The sequence below is a fragment of the Mustelus asterias genome, chromosome 13 (genome assembly GCF_964213995.1).
Source record: "Mustelus asterias chromosome 13, sMusAst1.hap1.1, whole genome shotgun sequence".
Taxonomy (NCBI): domain Eukaryota; kingdom Metazoa; phylum Chordata; class Chondrichthyes; order Carcharhiniformes; family Triakidae; genus Mustelus; species Mustelus asterias.
Genome location: NC_135813.1, coordinates 104813119 through 104840224, shown reverse-complemented (window position 1 = coordinate 104840224; position 27106 = coordinate 104813119). Strand labels below are relative to the sequence as shown.

At 44.6% G+C, this 27106-nt stretch overlaps 1 protein-coding gene and 1 non-coding gene across 2 annotated transcripts in view; both read left to right on the top strand.

Moving 5' to 3' along the window:
• The window catches only part of rasal1a (RAS protein activator like 1a (GAP1 like)), a 275372-nt gene that overhangs the window by 80708 nt on the left and 167558 nt on the right, over positions 1-27106 (top strand). Inside the window, exons 6-7 of the mRNA XM_078227421.1 lie at positions 10892-10973; positions 20840-20980. Coding sequence (XP_078083547.1) covers positions 10892-10973; positions 20840-20980 — 223 coding nt within the window. The remainder of the gene's footprint in view (positions 1-10891; positions 10974-20839; positions 20981-27106) is intronic.
• On the top strand, positions 23762-23839 carry LOC144503220 (small nucleolar RNA SNORD19). Its single transcript, XR_013499448.1, has one exon. It is a non-coding gene; the product is annotated as a small nucleolar RNA SNORD19 (small nucleolar RNA).

The following is a 27106-nucleotide window of genomic DNA, read 5'->3' as shown; positions in this document are numbered from 1 at the left end:
CATGGTTTTGTACGGGGAAGGTCATGTCTCACCAACTTGATTGAGTTTATTGAAAAGGTGACAAAGAAAATTGATGAGGGAAGGGCTGTGGATGTAACTTACATGGACTTTAGTAAGGCATTTGACAAGATCCCACATGGCAGACTGGTATAAAAACTAAAATCACAGGATTTGGGATGGGCTGCCTAGATGGATACAGAACTGGCTTGATTATAGATTATAGTAAGTATTCGCATTCCAACCATTATTCATGTAAATTGAGTCTGTGATCTTACGTTGATTATAGAAGACAGAGAATAGAGATGGAAGGGTGTTTTTCAGAATAGAGATCTGTAGCTAGTGGTGTTCTGCAGAGATCAGTGCTGGAATCTCTGTTGTTTGTAGTATATATAGATGATCTGGAGGGAAATGTGGGTGGTCTGATCAGTAAGTTTGCGGATGACACGAAGATTGGCGGAGTTGCTGATAGTGCCGGGGATTGTCAGAGGATAGAACAGGATATAGATAGATTGGAGACTCGGGCACAGAAATGGCAGGTGGAGTTTAATCTGGACAAATGCAAGGAGATGTATTTTGGAGGATCAAATTTAGGTGTGAATTATACTGTAAATGGCAGAACCTTAGGAACATTAACATACAGAAGGATCTGGGCATGCAGGTCCACAGTTCCTTAAAAGTGCCAACACAGGTGGCTAAGGTGATTAAGAAGGCATGCTTGCCTTCACCAATTGGGGCATTGAGTACAGGAGTTGGGAACTCATGTTGCGGCTATATGAAACCTTAGTTAGGCCCCATTTAGAGTATTGCATGTAGTTCTGGTCACCACCTTATCAGAAGCTTTGGAGAGAGTGCAAAGAAGGTTCACCAGGATGTTGCCTCGCGAGGGTATTGACTTTGAGGAGAGTTTGAATAAACTAGGATTCTTTTCACTGGAAAGACGGAGGCTGAGGGGAGACCTGATGGCAGTCACAATAGGATAGAAAATTATGAGAGGCATAGACAGGATGGATAGTCAGAGACTTTTCCAAGGGTGGAAGTGTCAATTACAAGAGCGCACAGGTTGAAGGTGAAAGGGGGAGAGTTAAAGGGAGATGTGTGGGGGATCTTTTTCACGCAGAGAGTGGTGGGTGCCTGGAACATGCTGCCAGAGGGTGTGGTGGAAGCAGTTACATTAGCGTTATTTAGGAGGCATCTGGATGGGTAGATGAATAGGGAAGGAATAGAGGGATACAGACCAAGTAAGGGCAGAAGGTGTTTTTTTTTAGTTAGGGCCTCACGATTGGTGCAAACCTGGAGGGTCGAAGGGCCTGTTCCTGTGCTGTATTTTCCTTTGGTTTTCATTCAGTAAACTGTGCCAAATGCTTTCTATTTTATTCTAATAGCAACATTTATCGAACAGCATAAATTGAGGAGCTCAGAAGATAACAGCGCTAATTCCATTTTCCAGATGGATGTATTTGTTAATCTTCTTCAAATTAAATATATTGTTATGGAAAAAGAACATTGAAAGACCTCAAATTCTGAGGTAGAGTTAAAGGGCCGGAGACAAGAGGTGGCAGTGGGTAATGTTCCCAACCCCGCAAACCCTCCATGACGGAGACCCCCCCCACCTGCCATGTTTTATTTCATAGAATCATAGAATCCTGACCGGCCCATCAAGCCTGCACTGACACCAATCCCACCCCAGCCCTATCCCTGCAACCTGATGTATTTACCCTGCCAATTCCCCCGATACTTAGGGAAAATTTAGCGTGACCAATCATCCTAACCCGCACATCTTTGAACCGTGGGAGGAAACCGGAGCACCCGGAGGAAACCCACGCAGACACGGGGAGAACGTGCAGATTCCGCACAGACAGTGACCGAAGCCGGGAATCGAACCCAAGTAAGGCGCTATGAGGCAGCAATGCTAACCACTGTGCCACTATGTCACCATGCCACCCTGGGGAAACTGTGGTTTTTGGGGAAACAGGGATGGGATGGAGTTGGATTAACTGTCTTTGGAGGTAGTCCCCAGCCAGAAAGGAGGCGGGCTGAAATGTCCGCCTCTATTTATTGAGATGCAGCATAGTTGTAATCATGGCTGATAGGTTCTGTAGCCCTCACCCTTCACATCTCTGAGCCCTCTATGCTGCCATGATCCCTCCATGTCCCCTCATATCTCCCATGCCCATCCATGTCCCTCCTATCTCCCATCTCCACTCCATGCCCCCTCATATCTCCCATATCCACTCCATGCCCCCCTCATATTTCCCATGTCCCCTCCATGCCCCCTCATATCTCTCATATCCACTCTATGCCCCCCTCATATCTCCCAGGTCCCCACTATGCTCCTTCCTATAACCTGTGGCCCTCTGGTATCCTCTCTATTCGCCCTTCCAGTATCCGCTCTGTACAGACCCCTGGCAAGTCTATGAATTGCTCCTGAAACTGACACAATAACTAACGAGGCTTTAAACATCTCCTCTGTAAAGACGAACTCACCTTACAATCTCTTAAAAGCTGTTGAATTACAGGCATACACAGTATCAATGACAAGGATCTTTTATTTGCTTCACACTACTTAATCATGAGTAAATAAGCGTTGAAAGACTCCTTCAAGCAAAAATCTAGTTATTTCATAGTAATAAAGGTATCAATCAAACAAAGCTATCATTCCCCTGCAAATTGTGCCAACATTGCCGACAGGACTAAGTGCATTAGCCATGCCTGGAGCACAGCCAAACAGACGGGATGTAGTGGTGCAGTGATATTGTCACTGGACTCGTAATCCAGAGACCCAGGATAATGTTCTGGGGATCCAGGTTCAAATCCCACCAGAGCAGATGATGAAATTTGAATCTAATAAAAATCTGGAATTAAAAGTCTAATGATGACCATCAAACCATTGTTAATTGTTGTAAAAACCCATCTGGTTCACGAATGCCCTTTAGGGAAGGAAATCTGCCATCCTTACCTGGTCTGGCCTACATGTGACTCCAAATCCACAGCAATGGGTCGGCACGGTGGCACACTGGTTAGTACTGCTGCCTCACAGCACCAGGAACTCTGGGTTTGATTTCAGCCTTTGGTGACTGCCAGTGCAGAGTCTGCACATTCTCCCCGTGTCTGCAAGGGTTTCCTCCGGGTGCTCCGGTTTCCTCTCACAATCCAAAGATGTACAGGTTAGGTGGATTGGTCTTGTTAAACTGCCCATTAGTATCCCAAGATGTGTTGATTAGGGGGGGTTAGCAGGGTAAATGTGTGGGGTTTTAGGGAAGGAGTGGGGAGTGGGCCTGGGAAAGATGGACTATCGGAGAGTTGGTGCAGACTTGGTGTAGGGATTCTATGCTAAACAGTATGGCATTTTCACAGGACCTTACCCTACTGGCTGAGCACTTCTCTGCAGAGTACAACATCAGTCTTCACTGTACCTCCCAGTTTGTTCCATAGTATTTTAACATAATCCAATGGCAAACCCCACAGGCAAGGATGCAAACTCCACACAGTCACCCTAAGCTGTAATCAAACCGGGTCACTGGCGCTGAGCAGTGCTAACCACTGTGCCACCATGCTACTAGTTGTAGCAGTACAGGTAACACATAATCAGGTATTGAATAAAACCACTAACTCTATCTGTACTCTACCTGTACTACCTGGGCAGCACAGTGGCACAGTGGTTAGCACTGCTGCCTCACAGCTCCAGGGACTCGGGTTCAATTCTGACCTTAGGTGATTGTCTATGTGGAATCTGCACATTCTCTCCATGTCTGCGTGGGTTTCCTCTGGGTGGGTTTCCTCTCACAATCCAAAGATGTACAGGGTTAGGTTGATTGGTCATGCTGAATTGTCCCTTAGTGTCAGGAGGATTAGCAGGGTAAGTACGTGGGGCTACATGGATAGGGCCAGGGTGGGGTTGCTGTCAGTGCAGGCTTGATGGGCCGAATGGCCTCCTTCTGCAATATAAGGTTCTATGATTCTATACCCCACCAAACTGGGTTTTCACAAAGTAGCTTAATTATCTGATCACAGTTTCTGCTACTGTTTGAACTTCTTCCTTCTTCACCCGTCCTTTGCAATTTTAAAATAGAAGGCATAAGGGATACTCGCCTTTGTTAGCTGAGGCAGGTTATGATGGAGCTGTATAAAATGTTTGTTAGGCCACAGCTAGAGTACTGTGTGCAGTTCTGGTCACCACACTTTAGGAAGGATGCGATTACACGAGATAGGTGCAGAGGAGATTCACCAGGATGCTGCCCGGGTTGGAGCGTTTCAGCTATGAAGAGAGGCTGGCTGGGAAGGAATTGTTTTCCATAAGAATAATAAGGTAAGGGGCAGGAGTTTTAGAGGGGATTTGAGGAAAAATGTTTTCACCCAGAGGGTGGTGGGGATCTGGGACTCACTGCCTGAAAGGGTGGTAGTGGCAGGAACCCTCACAATATTTAAAAAGTATTTAGATGAACATTTGAAACACCATAGCATACAAGGCTACAGGCCAAGCAGGATTAGTGCTTGATGGCCGGTGTAGACACGATGGGCTGTAAAACTCTACTTTATATCACTGCCTAAACACAGGCAGCAATGGGAAACTTTTCACTGCTGTTGTCAGTCCATTATGTTTCCGAGGATATTCCCACGAAGGTTACGTTATCCTGAACCAAGTTTTTGTAATAAACTGAACCATCAACATGCTGGCTTTTAATTCTGATTAAGTCCAAAGATGTGCGGGTTAGGTTGATTGGCCATGCTAAATTAACCCTAATACCAGGGGTATTAGCAGGGTAAATATGAGGGGTTACAGGAATAGGACCCGGGTGGGATTGTGGTCGGTGCAGACTCGATGGGCTGAATGGCCCATCCATTACTGATACAGTGGTGAGGTTGAATTAGGTTCACTTTGTAAATAAGTGTAAGGCTGGGTAAAAATAGGCTGCAGAATCAGTCTTCTCCAACTGACCTTCCAGAATCGAATTTGAGGCTGCATTGATATTCCCTTCATCAATAATGACAGAGCCCAGAATGCCAGTGCAAAGGTCAAGTCAAACATCTTCAGCAAGAAGTGCCAAGTGGAAGATTTATTTTGACCTCCTCCTGTTGTACTGAGCAAAGCAGGTGCCAGTCTTCAGTTAGTTCGATTCATTCCACATGATATCAAGAAAAATTGAAAATGCTCAATATAGTAAAAGCTTGTGGTCCTGACAACATCATGGCAGTAGCCTGAACTAGCTGTATCCCCTAGTCAAGTTGTTCAAGTACAGCTACAACACTGGCATCTATCTGACAAAAAGGCAAAATGGCTAGAAATGTCCTTTCCACTAAAAAGGGACAAGTTCAATCTGTCAGGTTATTGTCCCATTAGTCTACTCTCAGTCATAAGTATTCAGCAATAACCTCCTCACTAAAGGGGCGGCACGGTGGCACAGTGGTTAGCACTGCCATCTCACAGCGCCAGGGACCCAAGTTCAATTCTGGCCTCAGGTAACTGTCTGTGTGGAGTTTGCACGTTCTCCCCGTGTCTGCATGGGTTTTCTCTGGGTGCTCCGGTTTCCTCCCACACTGCAAAGATGTGTTTATTGTCTATGCTAAATTGACCCTTAATGTCAGGGAGATTAGCAGGGTAAATATGTGGGGTTTCGAGTATAGGGTCTGGGTGGGATTGTGGTCAGTGCAGGCTTGATGGACTAAATGGCCTCTTTCTATACTGTCAGGATTCTATGATTCTATAAAAGGTCAGTTTGCATTCCATGAAGGCTTACATTCTGGACCTCATTATCGCCTTGATCCAAACATGGACAAAGGAGGTGAATTCTGGAGGTGATGTATGAGTGACTACCTTTGACATCAATGAGTGTGGCATTAAGGAACCTGAGCAAAATTGAAGCCAGTGAGAATTAAGAGTGAAACACTTCATTGACTGGAATAAGCACAAAAGAAGATGACTGTGTTTGTTAGAGGTCAATCATCTCAGTCCCAGGACATCGCTGCAGGGGTTCCTCAAGGTAGCGTCCTAGACACAATCACTTTCAGCTGCTTCATCAATGACCTTCCCTCCAATATAAAGTCAACAATAGAGATGTTCACTGATGCTTGCATAATGTTCGGTTTTCTTTACAACACCTCAGATACTGAAGCAGTCCATGCCTGGTCCTGCAGGTCCACCCTCCCCCTGGCCTCTCTATCAACAACCCCAACCCCTTTGCCTATTTTCCTAGGCCTCACCTTCCCATCACCGTTGTGGCACTCCCACGCTTACCTGGTCCTGGACTCCTGGGACAGCTTGCAGTTCCTGTCCTGTCCACGGCAGCTTATGCGCTGCAGGGATTAGAGAACTACCCAACAAGCAGATTGGCCGGTAGCTCGCTGAGGTGGGACTATTCTTTATTCGTTCATGGGATGTGGGTGGCGCTGGCTGGGCCAGCATTTATTCCCCATCGCTGAGGGCATTTAAAAGTCAACCACATTGCTGTGGCTCTGGAGTCATGTGTAGGCCAGACTGGGTAAGGACAGCAGATTTCCTTCCCTAAAGGCCATTAGTGAACCAGATGGGTTTCTACGACAATTCACAACGGTTTTATGGTCATCGGTAGATTTTTAATTCCAGATTTTTTTGATTCACCATCTGCTGTGATGGGATTTGAACCTGGGTCCTCATATATGAGAGGGGAGCAAAATTGGATGATCAAGAGCTCAGAGGGAGGTGATCAAGAGTTTGTGGGGGTGGCTGGATTTGAGGCAGGATGGATTACTAGTCTACTGACAATACCATTGCGCCACCGCAAGTGAACGGCGGAAGACCCATCTCCAACCAATTGACGCTTGTTGGAGCTTTAAATGGCTCAGGACTGGCAGTCACTGCGGGGAGGTCTTAGCTGTCGACTCTGTGATTGGCAGCAAGGGAAACCTCACCATCCTAAAAATCCCAGCCTGCCTCTTTAATATCTGCTAGGCGAGGCAGCATTGAATGGTTTCCATGCTCCACTGACTTGTACTGTTGCGCTGTGCGTGTCTTCAGAATGTGGGCTTTAGAATGATCAGAAAACTGAAATGATAGTCATCACAAAGCTATTTCTGATAGTCAAGTACCTTCACTGTCCTGTTTTGATTTTATTTGATTGCGGTTTAAGAGTGACCACCAAAGGGAACCAGTCAGCACAGGAAAACTGGAATTCCCCTGAATCTGCTGGCAGCCGGAATGGGTATGGGATTACCTGTTTTGTTTCCCATTGGAATGCCATTTCGTTGTGGTTTTAAATGAGAAAAACTCTTCAAAGGAAAGGTCACAAAATTGGCAGGGGTTTGAATGCCTGGAACAGCATTTCGTGACTGCGTCGGCAGAATCTCTGCCCTCTGATATCTACTCAACGTCAAGAGATTTTTTTTTTTCTCTGCCATATCACAATTTGATATTTATCTGTCTTTGAATCTGAAGCACTTTGAGAGGTTAATCATTCAGATATAACTTACAAAGTTGTGGATGAAATGCTGGGGTGTGAGGCTAAATTGGTCAGTTCTTTTCACACACTGACACCAACTGGCCTCCTTCTGTGCTGCAAGGCTCTTTGATTTTATACTTTTTAGCCGTAACTAGAGAAACTTTGAGATCTATCTAGCAGGTGTCACGATAACACGGTACAACATGAATTCTCAAGAAAGCAAACTAGTTATTCTGCACAAAAATCTTCTTTTAAGACCAGGGGCGGCAGAGTGGTTCGCACTGCTGCCTCACAGCGCCGGGAACCCAGGTCCAATTCCGGCCTTGGGTCACTGTCTGTGTGGTGTTTGCATGAACTCCCCGCGTCTGCGTGGGTTTCCTCCGGGTGCTCTGGTTTCCTCCCACAGTCCAAAGATGTGCAGGTTAGGTGGATTGGCCATGCTAAATTGCCCCTTAGTGCTAGGGGATCTAGCTAGGGTAAATGTGCAGGGTTACAGGAATAGGGCCTGGGTGGGATTGTTGCTGATGCAGACTCAATGGGCCAAATGGCCTCCTTCTGCACTGTAGGGATTCTATGATTGAGTTATGATCTATGGGACTCGAGTGCTCCACGCAGCAGGCCTCGCAAATAAAGCCAATTTAGGAATTTGAATAAAGCCAATTTAGGAATTTAAATAAAGCCAATTTAGGAATTTTTACAGACAAGAAGTGCCCTTGGGGACATTGAACTTGCCTTTATTTCATGCATTGCAGCCTCATTATTTCTCTGGTATTGAATTCAATTTTCTTTTGAACCCGTTCAAATTATCTGCTCACAATCGCATTTATTTTAAATCCCACAACTCTCCCACCTGGGAAGGGAAAAAACATTCAGACTTTCTCTTTTACCTCAGAATTCTTATTTTTAACTTGGGCTGGCTGGTACTTGAACCATTTCGCTTAGTGAGCAATGAACATGGTCCACTATTTCAGTTCTTTTCCAAACCTTGAAAACTTCAGCCTTTCTCAAAACTTACATTTCTGGAACCCAGAGGGTCCCACGAGCCACCCAGAGATGTTCCAAGGCTGGGTCCTCACCGCAGGCAGATTGGATTTGGCAGCAAAGAGGAACAAACATGTTTCGATTATAGATTCATGCTGTGCCCACACTTGCTGTGACAGGGACAATGCACAGCTTATTTTCAATTATTTTGTGACTGTTAATACTTTTTTTTGGATGGCAGGAGAAACTTTGCTTCTCTCCGAACAGGAGCGAAAGGCATCGTGCTCTGGTGACTAGCCCTGAATTTTTCCAACACTAGTGGAAGTGGTATTGCATCGCTGTTAAGCGTCATGTGTGCCATACAACTGTATCTGGAGACATACAGATCCTGTAGGCTCCCAACCGCTTTGTCTCTCAGTAGCGACAGGGCTGCAGCAAGGCGGGGGAGGTAGGGGTGGCTGAGACCTGCCCACTGCCTCCCTTGGGTGAAGAAGAAAAAAAAGATGCGCATTTCACGACCTCAGGACGTCTCGAAACGCTTTACAGCCAATTAAATATTAATGAAGTGCAGTCATTATTGTGTAGGCCTTAACATAACTATCCAGCTCCCATCAGAAACAGATGAGAGCTTCCGTATTCAATGTGAACTGGATCTTATGATGTTGTTGGGCTCCAATGCCACTTTGATGCATTTAAGCATGGCACTTGCTAAATGTTGGACTTGTCCACTACACAGAGTGAGAAATTGCCACAACAACATCCTTAAAGGGATCGCTGGAAGCAGTCCGGAAAACAATAAAGGATAACTTATTTCTCACTTTTTACTCTTATTGTTCACCCTTTAAATAACCAATCTGTCCCACCCACTCCCAACATAGGCCAGTTCTCCTTTGTAATCCTTTGCTACAGGCTTGTGATCTGTGGGTGGGCCACATAACCTTTGCCCCCTCAAATCAGAGTGCCACCTATTGTGCTGGTTGCTCAGCAGTTGAACGAACATGAGGCTGGCCGTTATGGTGGCCTGGGCCTCTTGCTAGCCATTTCCAGAAGTGGCAGTGATTGCTCTGCTCTCTGTGCTCAATGTTTGGCATTTCAAGGCATCACTCACAGTAACAGTTAATAAACGGATTATATACATTAGCCAGAGGACCTGCAAACAAGTGTAGAGACGGCATACTTAAAAATAGGATGACAAGGACACAAATGCTTCTCATGAGGGTCCAGAAATTGCAATGCATCAGCTTTTCCACATGTGCCTCTCAGCCGTGCCAATCCCTTACAAAACCTTGCAGCTGGTTTTTAGCATCTCATTCATGCTCATATCTCAGGAGGGTAAAACTTCAAGATGAAAGTTAAAAACTTGCCACAGAGAAAAAGGTAGAAAATAGTAGCAAGAGTAGCACCTACCAAAGCCATAACTTGAATGCTTTAAGGCAAAGGTAGATTTTCGAACAGCAAAGGAATTAAGCGCTACAGTGAGTGGGTGGGTAAGTGGAGCTGAGCCCACAAAAAGATCAGCCATGATCTTATTGAATCGTGGAGCAGGCTCGAGGGGCTAGATGCCCAGAGTGTTTTAGCTGGTTTTAATCAGCCTGTCTACCTAATAGGAGGCCATGCCACCCACCTCAGGGACAGGCGCCTCCTCCTACTGAAGTGACTGACAATCTCCTTGGGTCCATCTTACCAGTATAGCAGGTTTGATTAAAATTAGAAGAGGTGATCGCTGGCTCCATTGTGTACTAAATTGCTGCTCAGATTTTCTTGATGGGTTTACTCTTAAGACCATAAGTCATAGGAGCAGAATTAGGCCACTCGGTCCATCGAAACTGCTCCGCCATTCAATCATGGCTAATACTTTTCTCATCCCCATTCTCCTGCCTTTTTCCCATAACCCCTGGTCCCCTTATTAATCAAGAACCTATCTATCTCTGTCTTAAAGGTACTCAATGACCTGGCCTCCACAGCCTTTTGCGGCAAAGAGTTCCACAGATTCACCACTCTCTGGCTGAAGAAATTCCTCCTCATCTCTATTTTAAAGGGCCTGAGGTTGTGCCCGCTGGTTCTAGTTTTTCCTACTAGTGGAAACATCCTCTCCATGTCCACTCTATCCAGGCCTCGCAGTATCCTGTAAGTTTCAATAAGATCCTCCCTCATCCTTCTAAACTCCAACGAGTACAGACCCAGAGTCCTCAACCGTTCCTCATACGACAAGCTCTTCATTCCAGGGATCATTCTTGCGAACCTCCTCTGGACCCTTTCCAAGGCCAGCACATCCTTCCTTAGATACAGGGCCCAAAACTGCTCATGATACTCCAAATGGGGTCTGACCAGTGCTTTATACAGCCTCAGAAGTACATCCCCACATCCAGCTCTTATCAGCTTATTACTGCTAATTAGTTATGTTGCAACCCTGCACTCACGTGGAAATTTAACATCTTCCCACTCAGCTGTGATCGAAGGAAATATCATGGACTTTTTATTTTCTATTCTCTCCTTAGAGACCTCGCACCAAGAGACATTTCTGGCACGTCGGATCCATTTGCAAGAGTGGTATTTAACAACAAAACTACAGAAACTGCCGTAAGTCTTACAGTCTTGTATTTTCTCTCTTGTTTATGCATGGAGATGTGGCTAACAGTGAACAAGTTGGGTTTACATTTACATAGAAAGCATTCGGCATTGAAGAGCTGATTTATCCTATCTATAAGGTGAACTGATTTTTAAAAAAGTGTGTAGGAACAATGCCATCTTCAACACAGTTTAAAGTTTATTTATTAGTGTCACAAGTAGGCTTACATTAGCATTCCAATGAAGTTACTGTGAAAATCCTCTAGTCGCCACTCTCCAGTGCCTGTGCGGGTACACTGAGGGAGAATTTAGCATGGCCAATGCACCTAATCAGCACGTCTTTTCGACTGTGGGAGGAAACTGGAGCACACGGAGAAAACCTATGCAGACATGGGGAGAATGTGCAGACTCCCCACAGACAGTGACCCAAGCCGGGAATCGAACCCAGGTCCCTGGTGCTGTGAGGCACCAGCGCTAATCACTGTACCACCTGGAATATTGGAATATTGCATAATACAATCATAAGAACATAAGAAGATAAGTCTCAGAGCAGGAGCAGGCCATATGGCTCCTTGAGCCTGTTTTGCCATTTAACAAAATCATGACTGATTATTTTACTTCAATTCCACTTTTCTGCCTGCTCCCTATATCACTTGATTTCCACTGGAGTTCAAAAAATCTGTCAATATTAGTCATGAGTACACTCAATAACAACATTTATGGCTCTCTGGAGTAAGCATTCCAAAGATTTATGTATCTTCCACGTGAAGAGATTCTTCCTCAAAGTCTTTGTTTTCTTTGTTATGAGGACATATAAACCTCCTTAAGTACCAACATTTAAATGTTTCTCATCATTTGAATAATATTCTGTTTTTCTAGTCTTCCTACTAAAGTGAATAATCATCTTCCCGCATCACCCTCTATCCACCATCTTGTTGCCCACTCACTAAACCTGTCTATTCCTTTGTGGACTCTTTTGCCCTCTTGACAGCTATAGTTCCACCTCGCTTTGGATGTTAAGCAAACTTGAATACATTGCCACTGGTACTTTAATCTTAGTCACTAATATAGACTGTAAACAGCTGAGGGTCCAGAACTGATCCTTTGCAGCAGTCCACTAGCAGGCTGCCAAATTGAAAATTCCCCATTTATGCCTACTCTCTGTTCATTAACCAATCCATGGATCCTTACCTTATCTAATAACCATTTACGTAAAGATAAAGTTGTATTTATCCCAGATGACCATAAGCTATGATTGGTGGTGATTTTAACCTGAGAACCACCACACCTCAGGCAAGGAGCAAAGTTAAGAAGGCAGGGCCTTCATGAATAACCTCAGCCGGTACAGGAATTGAACCGGTGCTGTTGGCATCACCCTGCATCACTAACCAGCTTCTCAGCCAACTGAACTAAACCTTTTATGTAGCACCATGTCAAACATCTTTTGGAGATCTACATATACTACATCCATTGGTTCCCCTTTATCTAATCTCACAAACTAATAAATTTGTTAGACATGACTTCCTTTTCATAAAAGCACATTAACTCTACCCAATTATATTATGATATTCTAATTGCCTTGTTAACACATTCTTATTGATAAATCCCAGTATTTTCCCAACAAATGATGCCAATCTAACTGGCCTATAGTTGCCTGTTTTCTCTCTCTTTTTTTCCTTTCTTGAATAATGGTGTTGATGCCACAAGTATGCTACAAAGTATTTTTGAAAACAAAAAAATCTCTTTATGGCTTAGTGGGTTTTGTGTGGATGATAAAAGTGCCATTTTAACTGTAGGTGCTAAATTAGCAGCTGAAATGCTGGATTAGGTCAATTGGTCTCTGTGTCTGGGGTTAGGAAGCGGGAATATCAGTGAGGATTCTTGCACCCTGCTGCTATTCAATGACCTCTACTCCAAGTGTATGAACATTTGTGTGTTTGTGTGTATGTGTATGTTTGTGTTTGTAGTCACCAGGTAGGAACAGGTTGGAGCTTGTCGGTATTGGCCCTGACTATAGCTTGTCACCATCCAGTGTATCATTCAGGTGAATCATATTCGCCTAAATGAGATCCACCAAGGTGATCAATGCCTATGACACTACATCCCAGCAAACAGTCCAAAAAAAACCTTACAGAAAACATCTGGTGGGAAAAATAACAACAAATACATTTTGAAAGTCATTTCATAGAATCACCGAAACCCTACAATGCAAAAGGAGGCTATTTGGCCTATTGAGCCTGCACCGATAACAATCTCACCCAGGCACCATCCCCGCAAATCTGCCCCACTAATCCCTGTAACCTACACATCCTGGGTCACTAAAGGGCAATTTAGCATGGCCAATCAACCTAACCCGCACACCTTTGGACTGTGGGAGGAAACCGGAGCACCCGGAGGAAACCCACGCAGACACAGGGAGAACGTGCAAACTCCACACAGACAGTGACCCAAGCCAGGAATCAAACCCAGGTCCCCGGAGCTGTGAGACAGCAGTGCCAACCACTGTGCCACCATGTCATCCCAAATTTATTCGAGGGTATTCCGAGCACAGTCCATTCTTTAGTAGTCTTTCAGACTTTATAGGTGATGACTTCCATTCCTTTCCAAAGGAATTTTTTTGCTGCTAAAATTCTCTGAATGGGAGGTCTTGTGGTGCAGTGCGTGATATCCCTGCCTCTGAGCCAGACGTTCTGGGTTCAAGTCCCACCTCAGGACATGATGGCCAAGGAAGGTGTTTTCATAATGTGGTCAAACAGGTTAAAGCATTGATCTGCAAATTCTTCTAAACATGGCAATAGCTGGGGTAAGAGCGAGGGAGACTCCAGGTTAGCCACACTTGATGTGGAGTCGCGCCCCTCAAGCTATAAGACCCTGGTAACAGACTAGTGATCTGTTCCAGGAATTACTAGCTATGGCAGCAGACAGAAGTCTACCTTAGTGCACCACTAGGTGCAGGAAGAGAATTGGAAAGAAAAAATTCTCTGAATCGGATCTGAAGAAAAATATTACAGGAAAATATTGTCCTAGAAATGTAAGGACGTGACTTCTCTTTTGACTTTTACCCAAACTGTTAAATTGCTAAAGGCCACTCTCCAATTGTGTTGAGCCAATGATGGTTAAATGTATATTTTTAGATACCTCCAATGAGTCATATAGTGAGAATATAAACTATTTCTGTCGTGAATTATTAATGCTTAATGTTCTGGGAGCTGTCAGATCAGTAGCTGTGGGAACAAAAAATGGAAGAAATTCAGTTAATGTCCCTGTAATATAAGGAATCTGCAAATAATGCTCCGTAGATTAATAATAAGGCAACCCACACTTTGGATGCCTGCACTTATATAAACCCCAATAACTAGCATCCATCTGTTTCCACATATTCCTCTGGATGAATTCACTCAGAAAGAACTTTGCTTGCATTTGGAACATTAGATAAATGTGGAGGCTTACATCTTACCAAGTGTTTGAAGAATAAATTACTACTGAGTTTAGTTTTTTTCTGACGTCATTATTCTTTACTTCCTAAATTCATTCTAACTTGCTGACTAATGTGCAAAGATTTTATTGTCTGTTTTGCGGTCGAGCAGTTCTGCTGGAATAGCTTGACAAAATGTAATAGGCTAAATAGGAGGAGGCAGTGGTGTAGTGGTATTGTCACTGAGCTAATAATCCAGAGCAATGTTCTGGGAGGAGCCAGAGTTCAAATCCCATCACGGCAGGTGGTGGAATTTGGATTCAATAAAAATCTGGAATTAAAATGACCATGAAACCATTGTTGATTGTTGTAAAAACCCATCTGCTTCACCAGTGTCCTTTAGGAAATAAAATCTGCCACTCATACCTAGTCTGACCTACATGTGACTCCAGACCCTCTGAATGGCCAAGCAAGCCTTGGCAATTAATATCTAATGAATCTTTTTAAATGATCTTGGCTGGAAGAATAATGGCATTTTGATGGCGCTGGCAGTGCCAACAGGTTCGGGGGATTAAATAATACACAAATTTCCCAAACTTGCTGGTCCAACTACACCACTCGACCATTTGTTTTGCACAAGAGGCATCTTTGTCTGTAATCTCCCCATTATTTCTAAGAATTTGCTGGATTTATACATTAATTCCCTGTTAAACCTGTCACGGAAAGTTACATCCGATAAGTAACAGTGTAAGTAACTTTACAACCACTAGATAGTTGTTAATGTGATGCCAATCAACCTCTCTGGCCCAGAAATTGAACAATTTAAAACACTTGTTTATTTTTCTCTTCCTGGTCATTGAAGTCAAACATTATTTTAATCATTTTATAAACTTTGATTGTGTTCTTGCCAACATACATTATCAATTCTAATACTGCAGGATCAGATACATAGCAATCAGTGATCTTTGTTGGGATTAATTGGTAAGGTCCTATCAGATCACTAGAAACCTGGAATTCTGTGAGCAGCTAAAATATCTCAAGGATAAATCATATTTTAAATGTGTACTGATGGTCAAATCAGTGAAAATATTGATTTCAGCATGAATTCCTTGATGATCATATTGAATGGCGAAGCAGGGCTTGAGGGGCTGAATGGCCTACTCCTGCTTCTAATTCGTATGTTCTTTTTTTATTCATTCATGGGCATCGCTGGCTGGCCAGCATTTATTGCCCATCCCTAAATGCCCTTGGAGGGCAGTTGAGAGTCAACCCCATTGTTGTGGCTTTTTAGTCACATGTAGGCCAGACCAGGTAAGGACGGCAGATTTCCTTCCCCAAAGGACATTAGTGAACCTGATGGAGTTTTCCAACAATCGACAATATTTTTATGGTCATCAGTAGATTCTGAATTCCAGATAATTTTGATTGAATTCAATCTCCACCACCTGGTGGGATTTGAACCTGGGTCCCCAGAACATTAGCTGAGTTTCTGGATTAATAGTCTAGCGATAATACCACTAGACCATTGCCACATATGTTCATTAGTAATTAATCAACTGCTTAGCATAATAGCTGTAGCTGTTCAACAACACATGATGCCAATCATTTTGGAGTCAGCTTCTCCCTCAGTGCTCCATTATTCACGATGGAGGTCCTGCAGTGCCAATGTGTGTCTCGGTTTGTCAACACCAATTGAACCAACACATTAAAATTAAAAGTTTTAATTTTATTTCTGTAATAGGTTTTGCCACAATGTTTGGGACCAGAATAATATTCCCTGTAAGATATGGCTTGTATGCATAAGGAATAAATATTCTCTCAGAAATAAGCGATTCAATTGTTAAATCTCACAACACCAGGTTAAAGTTCAACAGGTTTATTCGGAATCACAAACTTTCGGAGCGCTGTTCCTTCATCAGGTGAGTGATTCCAAATAAACCTGTTGGACTTTAACCTGGTGTTGTGAGACTTCTTACTGTGCCCACCCCAGTCCAACGCCGGCATCTCCACATCATAATGGCTAAATGTGATTGCAAGAAATGAGACAGTTTGAGAATTTAATGTTTCTAACTCAGGTCTGTTCCATATTTGTAAAACTTAAAATGCACTGCTTCGTAAGAATACTTATTTCAATATCCTGAGTTTGATATGGAAGCCACAGTCTAGTCGTGTTTGGCATGCATACAAGAATTGCTTTGACTGACCACATTCAACTCCTGTTTTAGTACCACAACAACATTTGATTTTGCTTCAAATTGAACTGTTAACTTGACCTGTATTTACTGTAAATGTGTTTGATTCCACAAATTTCTCTTCTCTGCTTTCCATTCAAATCAAAGCATAAACTGAACCTCATCAGCTTTGTGGCATCTGTTTTGACGACCTATAGTAGAAAATAGGAGTGGCTCAGTATGATCTTGGCTGATCCTACATCTCAATGTCATACTCTTGTGCTCTCCCCATATCTCTTGATGCATTTAGAAATCTATTTGTTTCCTTCTTAAATATATTCAGTTTGGCAACAGTTATAACACAATCAAACAATATAACAGAGTTTAGATATCATTATTCTGTCACAACTAAAAAGCTACTTAAATATTACTTTTATCGATTGTTTAATTCCAAATATAACTGTAAAATCTTTTGGCTGTGAAATTTCACTGTAGGGTGATGTATATAAAAATATATTTGTCCATAATTGGTTAGCACTGCTGCCTCACAGTGCCAGGAACCCGGGTTCAATTCCGGCTTGAGTGAGTGTGTGAAGTTTGCACAATCTCCCCGTGTCTGCGTGGGTTTCCTCCGGGTACTCCAGTTTCCTCCCACAGTTCAAAGACGTGCGGGTTAGGTGGATTGGCCATGCTAAATTGCCCCTTGGTGTCAGGGGGAATAGCTAGGGTAAATACATGGGGTTATGCGGATAAGGCCTGGGTGGGATTGTGGTCAGTGCAAACTTGATGGGCCGAATGGCCTCCTTCTGCACTGTAGGATTCTATGATTCTTTAAATTAGCAATGGCTTAACTTTTATTTTGAGGCCAAACTTTGAAAAATCCATCCAAATTCATTGTTACTGTTTAGTAGTTAAATATTAAATAATTTAAAAAAAACTGATTTATTCAGGGGATGTGGGAGTTGCTGGCAATGTTAGTATTTGTGCCCCTTCCCTAAATGCCCATGAGAACGTGATTATGAGCCACCTTTTTAGACTACTGCAGTTCATCCTAGTAAATCTTTTCTGCCCTCTTTCTAGTTTAATAATATCCTTTCTATAATAGGGTGACCAGAACTGTACACATTATTCCAGATTTGGCCGTACCAATGTCTAGTGCAACTTCAACAAGAGATTCCAACTCCTATATTCAATGTTCTGACCAATGAAACCAAGCATGCCGAATGCCTTCTTCACCACTCTGTCCACCTGTGACTCCACTTTCAAGAAGCTCCACATGTATTGTTCTATTGCTCCCTAATTACTGACTGAGTTTGATGACCAGGGCTTTCTTAATGCAAAGGTTTATTCGGCCCATCGCCAGATGTCCTAGCCAAATATTGGGCCCCTGGTAAAGCACACCATAGTTCATAAACACTGCGTACAACTGTTGGATGTTCATATATTGTATTTATGACATGATTTACCTCTGCCACTGGAAGTGGATGGAGGAAATGTTTTTGCCCATTAATCTGTTTATCTGTACATAATATCTCAAATACTAATGGATGGGTTTCAGCGTAACTTAGTACACAGATAGGATGTAACTCATTTTGGCAAAGATGCAGATCCAGATCCTGGATTTTTAAAAATGATCCAATAACTTTGGGAGATAAGGTGAAATGACATTGTTTTAGAATGTTGCATATTTCCTTGGTTGCCATGTTGGAAATTATCACCCTTTGTGACGCTAACCATTGGCAAGACCCCTTTCTGGCATGGATTCTCTTTCCAATCTGCAATGCAACTTGCTCACTGAGAATCTGGACAACATCGGTTGCAGAAACCAGGGGCAGAATTTTAGGTTCCCCCATTGCAGGTTTGTGGGAGAGGAGGGCCAGTAAGATTCCTTAGTTAGCATGCTCGCCAGGCTCCTGCCTGCCCTGACCTCTCTGTAATTTTACAGCGGGATGGGCAAAGACTAGGCTGGAGCATTTGTTCTTGCCCCACAGAATTGAGGCGCTTAAGTTGTCAATTAATGACCACCTAAGAGCCATTAGTTGCCCTGCCTCAATTTTCAGGCTTTAGGGGTGGGGGAAATGCCTTAAAAGTGATGCTGTTCAGGTCTTGGGTGGGAAGGGTGGAGGGGCACCTCCATCAAAGGCCATCGTGCAACATTGGGCACCCTCTCCACCAATTAGTTGCCTGTACGCAATCCCTCCCCAACCTGGCCTATGGACCAACACCCACAACCTCCTCTATACACATCCCATGCCTGACCCCTACTCTCTGCCTTCAAGCCCCATACTTACCTGGTTCTGGACTCTCAGGGCTTAGAATGGAGCTGTCCCATCTGGGACTGGGGAGGAGTGGAGGGGGGAAGGAGGGGAGGGGGGTGGGAGAGATCATGGTGGTGCGGCCTCCCACCAAATCCACTGCTAAGAATAGAGAGCTATCAGGCAATCAGATTGGCCAGAAGCTCTCAAAGACGGGACATCCTCCTGAGTGAAGGTTGGAAGTCCCATTAATGCTGGGGCGGTTAGATCACAGCTGGTATTGGCTGGAAACCCCACCATCCTAAAAGCCCTGGCCAAGACTTTAAAACTCACCTCCAGCCAGTCTGATCATTTTTGAGTAATGTCACTCCCAAACAATGGCTAGCATCAGATAAATGGAGATGAATTTGAGTCATAGAAGTTTACAGCATGGAAACAGACCCTTCAGCCCAACTTGTCCATGCCGCCCTTCTTTTTAACCACTAAGCTAGTCCCAATTGCCCGCATTTGGCCCATATCCCTCTATATCCATGTAACTGTCTAAATGCTTTTTAAAAGACAAAATTGTACCCGCAATTAAACAGCTTAAACCTTTAAAGTAAAAAAAACTTCAAGATGAATCAAAAAGCATCTGAATGGAAGAGGAATAAGGGACGTGTGGTGGACCTCAGTTGTGCCTTTGTCCTATATGGACCACCGTTGTGTGTGCTTGTCATACCTGGACACATCCCCTTCCAGTTTGGGTCCTCCCCTCAGCACCTAGTATAAAGGTGGCTGTCTCCTCCCCCTTGTTCAGTCCAGGTCGGTTATTTGTTGGGATCTGCTCCTGATTCTGTTGTGAATAAAAGCCTACACTTATATTGGCATATCAGTAGTCTTTCGCCTTATTGATAGCGCATCAGGACGTTGAGGTATCTTTGTGGAGCCAAGAGTGGCGGAACAATTTGGTTTCATGGGCAGAGGGATGGAAGACAAAGACAGCTCAAACCAGTTCAGTTAATAAACAGAAAGAATAAAATTGGAAACCACAATGATGGATAAATGGCTTCTCGGCCTTTTGGCAAAGATCAAGCGTGAGATCAGGTGTCATGCATTGATCTGCATTGTCTGTATTGTGGGGGCCATGAATTGGACTCAATTTGAATTTGAATTGTTTTTTTGGAGTAAGCAAGGAGATTGATTCGGTGCTTGCCCCGTGTATTCTGCACACTGAGAAAGGAATAAGTATTTTTAAGAAGTTAATTAACAGAAAAAAAGGCCAATAATGTTGGAAACCACAGTGGTGGATAAAATGTGGGTGGAATGTGGTCAAACACATGCAAGAAATGGAGAGAAGTAGATAATACAGACAAAAAGAAAATAAGATAGAGTAAACTAAAGGAAATGATGGGGTAGATAGGAGTGGGAGAGCCTGAAGGGAAGTTAAAGAAAGAGAAAAAGACCATTTTTATGCTCAAGAACTGTTTCCTTGAGAGATTCAGGGATGCGTGGTGAGAAATGGATGTTGATTTGATGGGTGGATGGACATTTATTGGATGGTGAGAAAGTATCTTTGTTCTTTTTGCTTCCAATGTTAGTGCCAGTCCCCAGTAGATATGTGAAAGGATCTTGCAAGGCTGGGTGTGCCTTTGTCATTTCTGCATCTGATCCCCAGGTTGAAGCTGGGCGATCCATCAGTTTTTAGTCTTATTATAATTCCTTGCAGCAGTTTTGATATAACTGAGTGGATTGCCAGGCAAGTAGAGGTGGCAGTTATGAGTCGACTGCACTGCTGCAGGCTTGGTGCTACATGTAGGCCAGACTGGGTAAGGAGAGCAGATTTCCTGCCCTAAGAGACATTAATGAACCAGCTGGGTTTTTAAAAGCAACCTGGTAGCTTCATGGACACTATTTTCTTCTACTTACTCCTGCACAAGATTAAACCTATTATTGTTTAAATTCCGTGTAAAATATCTGCCATTTATTCTGCAAGATTGCATGTTATGAATTCCTTTTTGATTTGTGTTCTAAGATTTGATCACTCTTTCCATATTCTAGACGATAAAGAAGACTCGTTTCCCTCACTGGAATGAAGTGTTTGAGTTTGAACTGGAGGATGGTTTGCCAACAGAAGGAATGTCGTTCACCGTGGAAGTCTGGGACTGGGATATGGTGGGAAAGAATGATTTTCTGGGAAAGGTGAGCTGTCGTCATTTGACCTCACACTGAGATCCATGCTGACTTCACACTGAGATCCATGCTGACTTCACACTGAGATCCATGCTGCTTCCATGTCCACATACTTGACGTCGGCAGAATGAGGAATGAGTAGTGGCCACATATTGTAATCGTGCACTTGTAAGACAAACAACTGGCAGCAAAATAGATGAGTGGCAAGGCCACAAGTGTGATGAGGTTAGCTGTGTCCACAAGTTTTAGAAATATTCCATCATGTCTGTCCCTGGAGGGTTGTTTCCAAGCAGTGTAAGTACAGTGAAATATCAGCAGTATCCTTGTATAAAGCATGTCAGCCATGGCACAGTTGGTAGCACACTGGTACCTGAAGCACAATGTTCTGGGTTCAAGCGCTACTCCTGAGCCTGAGGACCACAATCAAGGCTGACACTCCAAGGCAGTACTGAGGGTGCACTGTACTGTTGGAGGTACTAGCTTTCAGATGAGATGTTAAACTGCGTTCCTATCTGCTAACTTGAGTGGATGGGCAGCACGGCGGCACAGTGGTTAGCACTGCTGCCTCACAATGCCAGGAATCTGGGTTCAATTCCGGCCTTGGGTCACTGTCTGTGTGGAGTTTGCACGTTCTCCCCGTGTCTGCATAGGTTTCCTTCGGGTGCCCCGGTTTTCTCCCATAGTCCAAAGATGTGAAAGTGTATGTTGTTAGCCATGATGTGGAGATGCCGGCGTTGGACTGGGGTAAGCACAGTAAGAAGTTAACCTTGTGTTGTGAGACTTCTTGAAGTGTATGTTGTCATAGCAACACAGACTCCTTGGAGAGCCGATTGGCTCAGTTGGCTGGATGGCTGGTGGGGATTAGATTGGTGCCAACGGCATGGGGTGGGTGGATTCAGGACCTGCCTCCATGCCCTACCTGTGGTGGAGATCTCGGCACTGTGGGGTGAACCTGTCTTTGGGCAGAGAACTGAAGAGGGGGAATGTGCCCAGTGCGGTCGTGTAATATGTTACTTGTTGCGCTGTGTTGAATGTGGGGAAGGTGATGGCCTCGTGGCATTATCACTAGACTATTAACCCAGAGACTCTGCTAATGTTCTGGAGATCCGGGTTTGAATCCTGCCACAGCAGATGGTGGAATTTGAATTCAATAAAAACAAAATATCTGGAATTAAGAATCTACTGATGATCATGAAACCATTGCCGACTGTCGGAAAAACCCATCTGGTTCACTAATGTCCATTAGGGAAGGAAATCTGCATCCTTACCTGGTCTGGCTTACTTTTGACTCCAGATCCACAGCAATGTGGTTGACTCTCAACTGCCTTTGGGCAACTAGGGATGGGCAATAAATGCTGGCCAGCCAGCAACGCCCATGTCCCATGAATGAATAAAAAAATTGTTAGTCTCAAAGTTGTGGGAACAGACACCAGTGAGAGAGACAGGTCATAGACAGTCCCTCTCGAGTTAGCTGATATACAATATATCAGAAAGAATATTTTAAATTCTTTTAATTCCTAGGGAAAGTAACAGAATTTATCTATTATTCAAAGAAATCCCTGGCAAGACATACAACTGCATATTCTGTTTCTGGATATTGATAATACAATGTTGTTTTTAAATTCATTTACGGGTGTGCGCATTGCGGGCTAGACCGGCATTAATTACCCATCTGTAATTGCCCTTGAGAAGATAGTGGTGACCTGTTTTCTGGAAGCACGACAGTCCCTGTGGTGTAGGTACACACAGTGCTTTTAGAGAGGGAGTGCCAGGATTTTGACCCAGTGACAGTGAAGGAACAGCGAGATATTTTAAAGTCAAGAGCTGAGTGACTTGCTGGGCCATTTCAGAGGGCAGTTAAGAGTCAACCACATTGCTGTGGGCCTGGGGTCACATGTAGGGCAGACTGGGTAAGGACGGAGGCCGAGGGGCAGCAATCGGGCTGTGGGGGGAGGAGAATCGGCGTTGCGGGGGTCATGGGGCTGCTCAGAGATCAAGCTGGCCAGCAATCGTGAGGCCAGTGTGGGGCCACTATGCATGCGTTGAACTCGGCACCGACAGATTGGCACATGCGCAGTAGCCCATTCAGCGTGCTGAATTCAGCCTCTCCAGCGGGGATAGGCCCCGCCCCCTGAAATGTAATGATATTCACGCTGGCGGACACTGCAGTGCACAGAGTGCGGGGGAGATGCTTCTCTGAACTCCCACTGAAAAAAATGCGTGAATTACTCCAGTTTTCACACAAATCTGATACTTAGAATTTTTGGGAGAATTCCTTTTTTTATTAGTTACTACATTAGTCTTACATTAACACTGCAATGAAGTTACTGTGAAAACCCTCTAGTCGGCACACTTCGGCGCCTGTTTGGGTATACTGAGGGAGAATTTAGCATGGTCAATTCACCTAACCTGCATATCTTTGGGACTGTGGGAGGAAACCGGAGCACCCGGAGGAAACCCACGCAGACACAGAGAGAATGTGCAAACTCCGCACAGACAGTGACTCAAGCTGGGAATTGAACCCGGGTCCCTGGCGCTATGAGGCAGCAGTGCTAACCACTGTGCCACCGTGCTGCCCTATATCTAGAGATAGGGAGATTGAGTAAGAGGATCATTTCTACCAGGAATTCAGAAAAATGAGAGGTGGCTGCATTAAAACATATCCAATTTTAATTGGGCTTAACAACATTGATGCTGAAAGGCTGTTCCACCTCCCCCCCCCCCGCCCCCACAGCCCCCCGGCTCAAGAGCCCTGGCGTCATAGTCTCAGGGTAAGAGGTCAGTCATTTGGAGCTAAGATGAGGAGAAATGCCTTCATTCAGATGGCTGTGGAGACTCAGTATATCCAACTCTGAGCTCAATAGATTTTGGGACACAAGGGATATGGCGATGGAGAAGGAATGTGGAATTGATGTATATAAGAACATACAAAGTAGAAGCAGGAGAAGGCCATTCAGCCCCTCAAGCTTGCTCTGCCATTCAATAAGACCATGGCTGATCTGATTGTGACCTCAACTCCCCTACATTCCTGCCTACCCCTGATAACTTTTGGCTCCCTTGATAGTGAAGAATCTATCTACCTCTTGCCTTAAAAATATTCAATGACCCTGTCTCTAGCGTTCTCTAGTGCAGAGAAAATTCTAAAGACTCCTGACCCCTCCCGAGAGAAAAAAAATCTCCTTATCCTTTTGGGTAGAATTTTCCCATCCTGCCCGTCACGGGAATCGTAGTGGGTTGGAGGGGGGTGGGGGGAGGGGGGGCAGGATGGGAGGGTTGCCATGCAAAGGTCCATTGACCTCGGAAAGGATTTTCTGGTCTTGGGGCGAGCGCGGTCGGAAGATCCCACCCTTTATTTTTAAGCTGTGTCCCCTAGTTCTTGTCTCTCGCACAAGGAAAAACATCCTTTCAGTATCCACCCTGTCAAGTCCCCTCAGGATCTCAATAAGATCACTGCCCAGTTTATATATTTTTAAATACATACAGCCTATGTATTGCCTGCGCCTATAGCTTATATTCCTACAAGAAGGGTGCAATAGGCCATAGATGCTGAGAGATCGAGTTGCCTCTAAAAGCTCAAAATATCACATGCAGCTGCATAGAAACTATTGGTCAAAGTTCAATCTAAGTATCTGGTTTAGCACTGAAATCCCATTCCACTTCTTCACCTAAACATATATATTATGATGTATATTTTATGACTTGTTATAATTCAGGTCAGAAATTCCAAAGTGTTTTATGAAGCCCGCCTGGATCATAAGTTTTGCATTTTGAATTGGCTAGGATAAGCATGAGATGTTTCACTTCAGGTAAGATTCAAGTGACCCACTAGGGAGCTTTTATCAAACAAAGTTTATTTAAGAATATAGTTAACATGTAGGGAAAGAAAATTAGCAATAACTTTTATCAATTACAAACAAAAAGCAAAATAACCACGATAATGTATAAAACCCTTAACAAATATATCCAAAATTTTCCAATCAAAGAAAACTTCCCATAGACAGAACCCTTTCCCCAGGTTTAACACAGCAAAGACTACTGCTCAAGTGACACTGGGACTGAGTCCTGTGGTTGGAGAATTGAAGCCCTGATTTCTCAGCCTTGTAACTGCTAACAGGCCTCTGGAGACCCAGAACAGTTTGAAGTTGGAACAGCTTCCCAGAACACCAGGGAGAGACTCTGGTCGAGCCACCAACAGCACAATCTCTACTCCAGGAAGGCAAGAAGCCTTGCTTTCAGCTAACCAGCAGAATTTCCAAAACCAGGGAGAGAGAGAAACACTTATTTCCAGATTGATGACCTAGCCCCGACCTCCGTCCTCCCTGCACGCTGCAATCTCCAGCCCACCCCCACAACAGTAAGGCCCCCCCCCCCCGCAGTCCTGACCCAATCCCCCTTCCTGCAGTGCCAACCCACCCAGCAGGCAAACTGCACCCCCAGCTGATCCCCCAACCCCAGCCCATCCCAATCACTGGTCTCCCTCCTTCTGCCACCGACTGCAGAGTGGCAGCGGGAACCCTACCCCCACCAATCATCTGTTAGGCACCATCTCCTAGGCCCCTCCCCTGCATAGGCCACGCCCCCTTGGCACTGCTCTATGCCCGATGAGCAGTGCCAAGCAGGGCCTGGGCATTGACACTTTGCCTCTTGGACAGTGTCAGGGGGCATAGGCTGGCACTGCCAGCCTGCCAGTGCCCAGGAGGCACCTCCTCCCTCCCCGTCGCCTGACCCCTTGGAGGGCCCCAATTGCCCCCATTCACTGCAGCAGGGTTGGGACACCAGCTCCCTGAAAGTGGGGAGCTACTGTAATCCCTGCTGGAGTGAAGTCCTCTGGAGGGGTGGGAGGCGCTAGTGGGCCCGGGGACTTCAGTCTGGGCCCGCTAATCACATTCAATAATATTGAAATGACCATTCAAATGGTCTGTGCGACTTCCCGTCAATTTCCAACGCGGAGCCGGTGCTGCCGGAAATCCGGCGCTGGCCGACGCAAGCGAGGTGTGAACGCTCACACGAACCCCGCGAATCGGCCGCCACGGGAATCTCCCAGCCCGGTGCGTTTATATCTAACATTTTTATTCAGCTGCAAGTTCAGACTGTTATGCAGTAGGTAAGTGGCTACTTCAATTAATGCTGTGATGTGGATTGAGTTCTAATTTGGCTCTAATTGTTTCGGGTGAAGTGAGTGGAAAGGAATCTCAAAGCTAAACCAGCTACTTGAATTGAACTTTTGGTCAATTATTTCATTGTGCAAAGTAATTAGAAATTAACACAGTCGATGCACAAGGCAGTGTATTGGTTATACTACTTGACTCTTCACTGCACTCTGAGGTGACCCAGGAAGCCACTCAGTTGCGTCAAATTCAAGAAGATGACCCACCATCACCTTCTCCTCAAGGCAACCAAGGAGAAATAATAAGGCAGTGGTGGATTTACAGTTAGTGGGACCCTGTGCTCTGTTTCACTTTGCACCCCCTGCCCGTCTCCCCTGGAACCAGCAGCCCCCCACCCACAGCTGGAACCACCAGAACACACACCACCTCCATCCCCCCTGCGCCCCCCCCCCCCCCCCCCCCCCCACCCTCGCCCCACCACCACCACTTTCCCCCCTCCCAATCTCGAGCAATAAAATAATTTAATTGGAAGGGACCAATTCTTAAGGAATGGTTGTGTCCCAGTTAAATGTCCCAAGCGCGGCCAAGCGCTTTCTATTCTATTAATGATATATAAGTAAAAATAAGTTACCAAGGAAACCGACAATCCCCAAGACAGCCCACAGGATGGAAAGAAAGAATTATCTTTATAATTTGCGAAATTTTTGAAGTTTAGTTAATTTTGTAGTCACTGCTGGGTGACACATACAGCACAGAAAGAGGCCCTTTGGGAGATGAGCAGTAAGTGTGAAGCAGTTTAAAGCTTAAGGTTCCCTTGAGACAGTCCATTCGGAGCCATTCCTTGTGGAGGTATTTGAAATCAGCAGGTGTGATCAGAAGGGAGAATTGTTTTTTAAATATCATGTTTCTGAATCAGTGAGGTGTAGATGCATTCAGAAAAAAACTGCTCCACTTTTTGCAGTAACTCTTGAGCAGATAAAACCACATTCTTACAAATGCAAACACGCATAATAGTCTCACCAAGAAC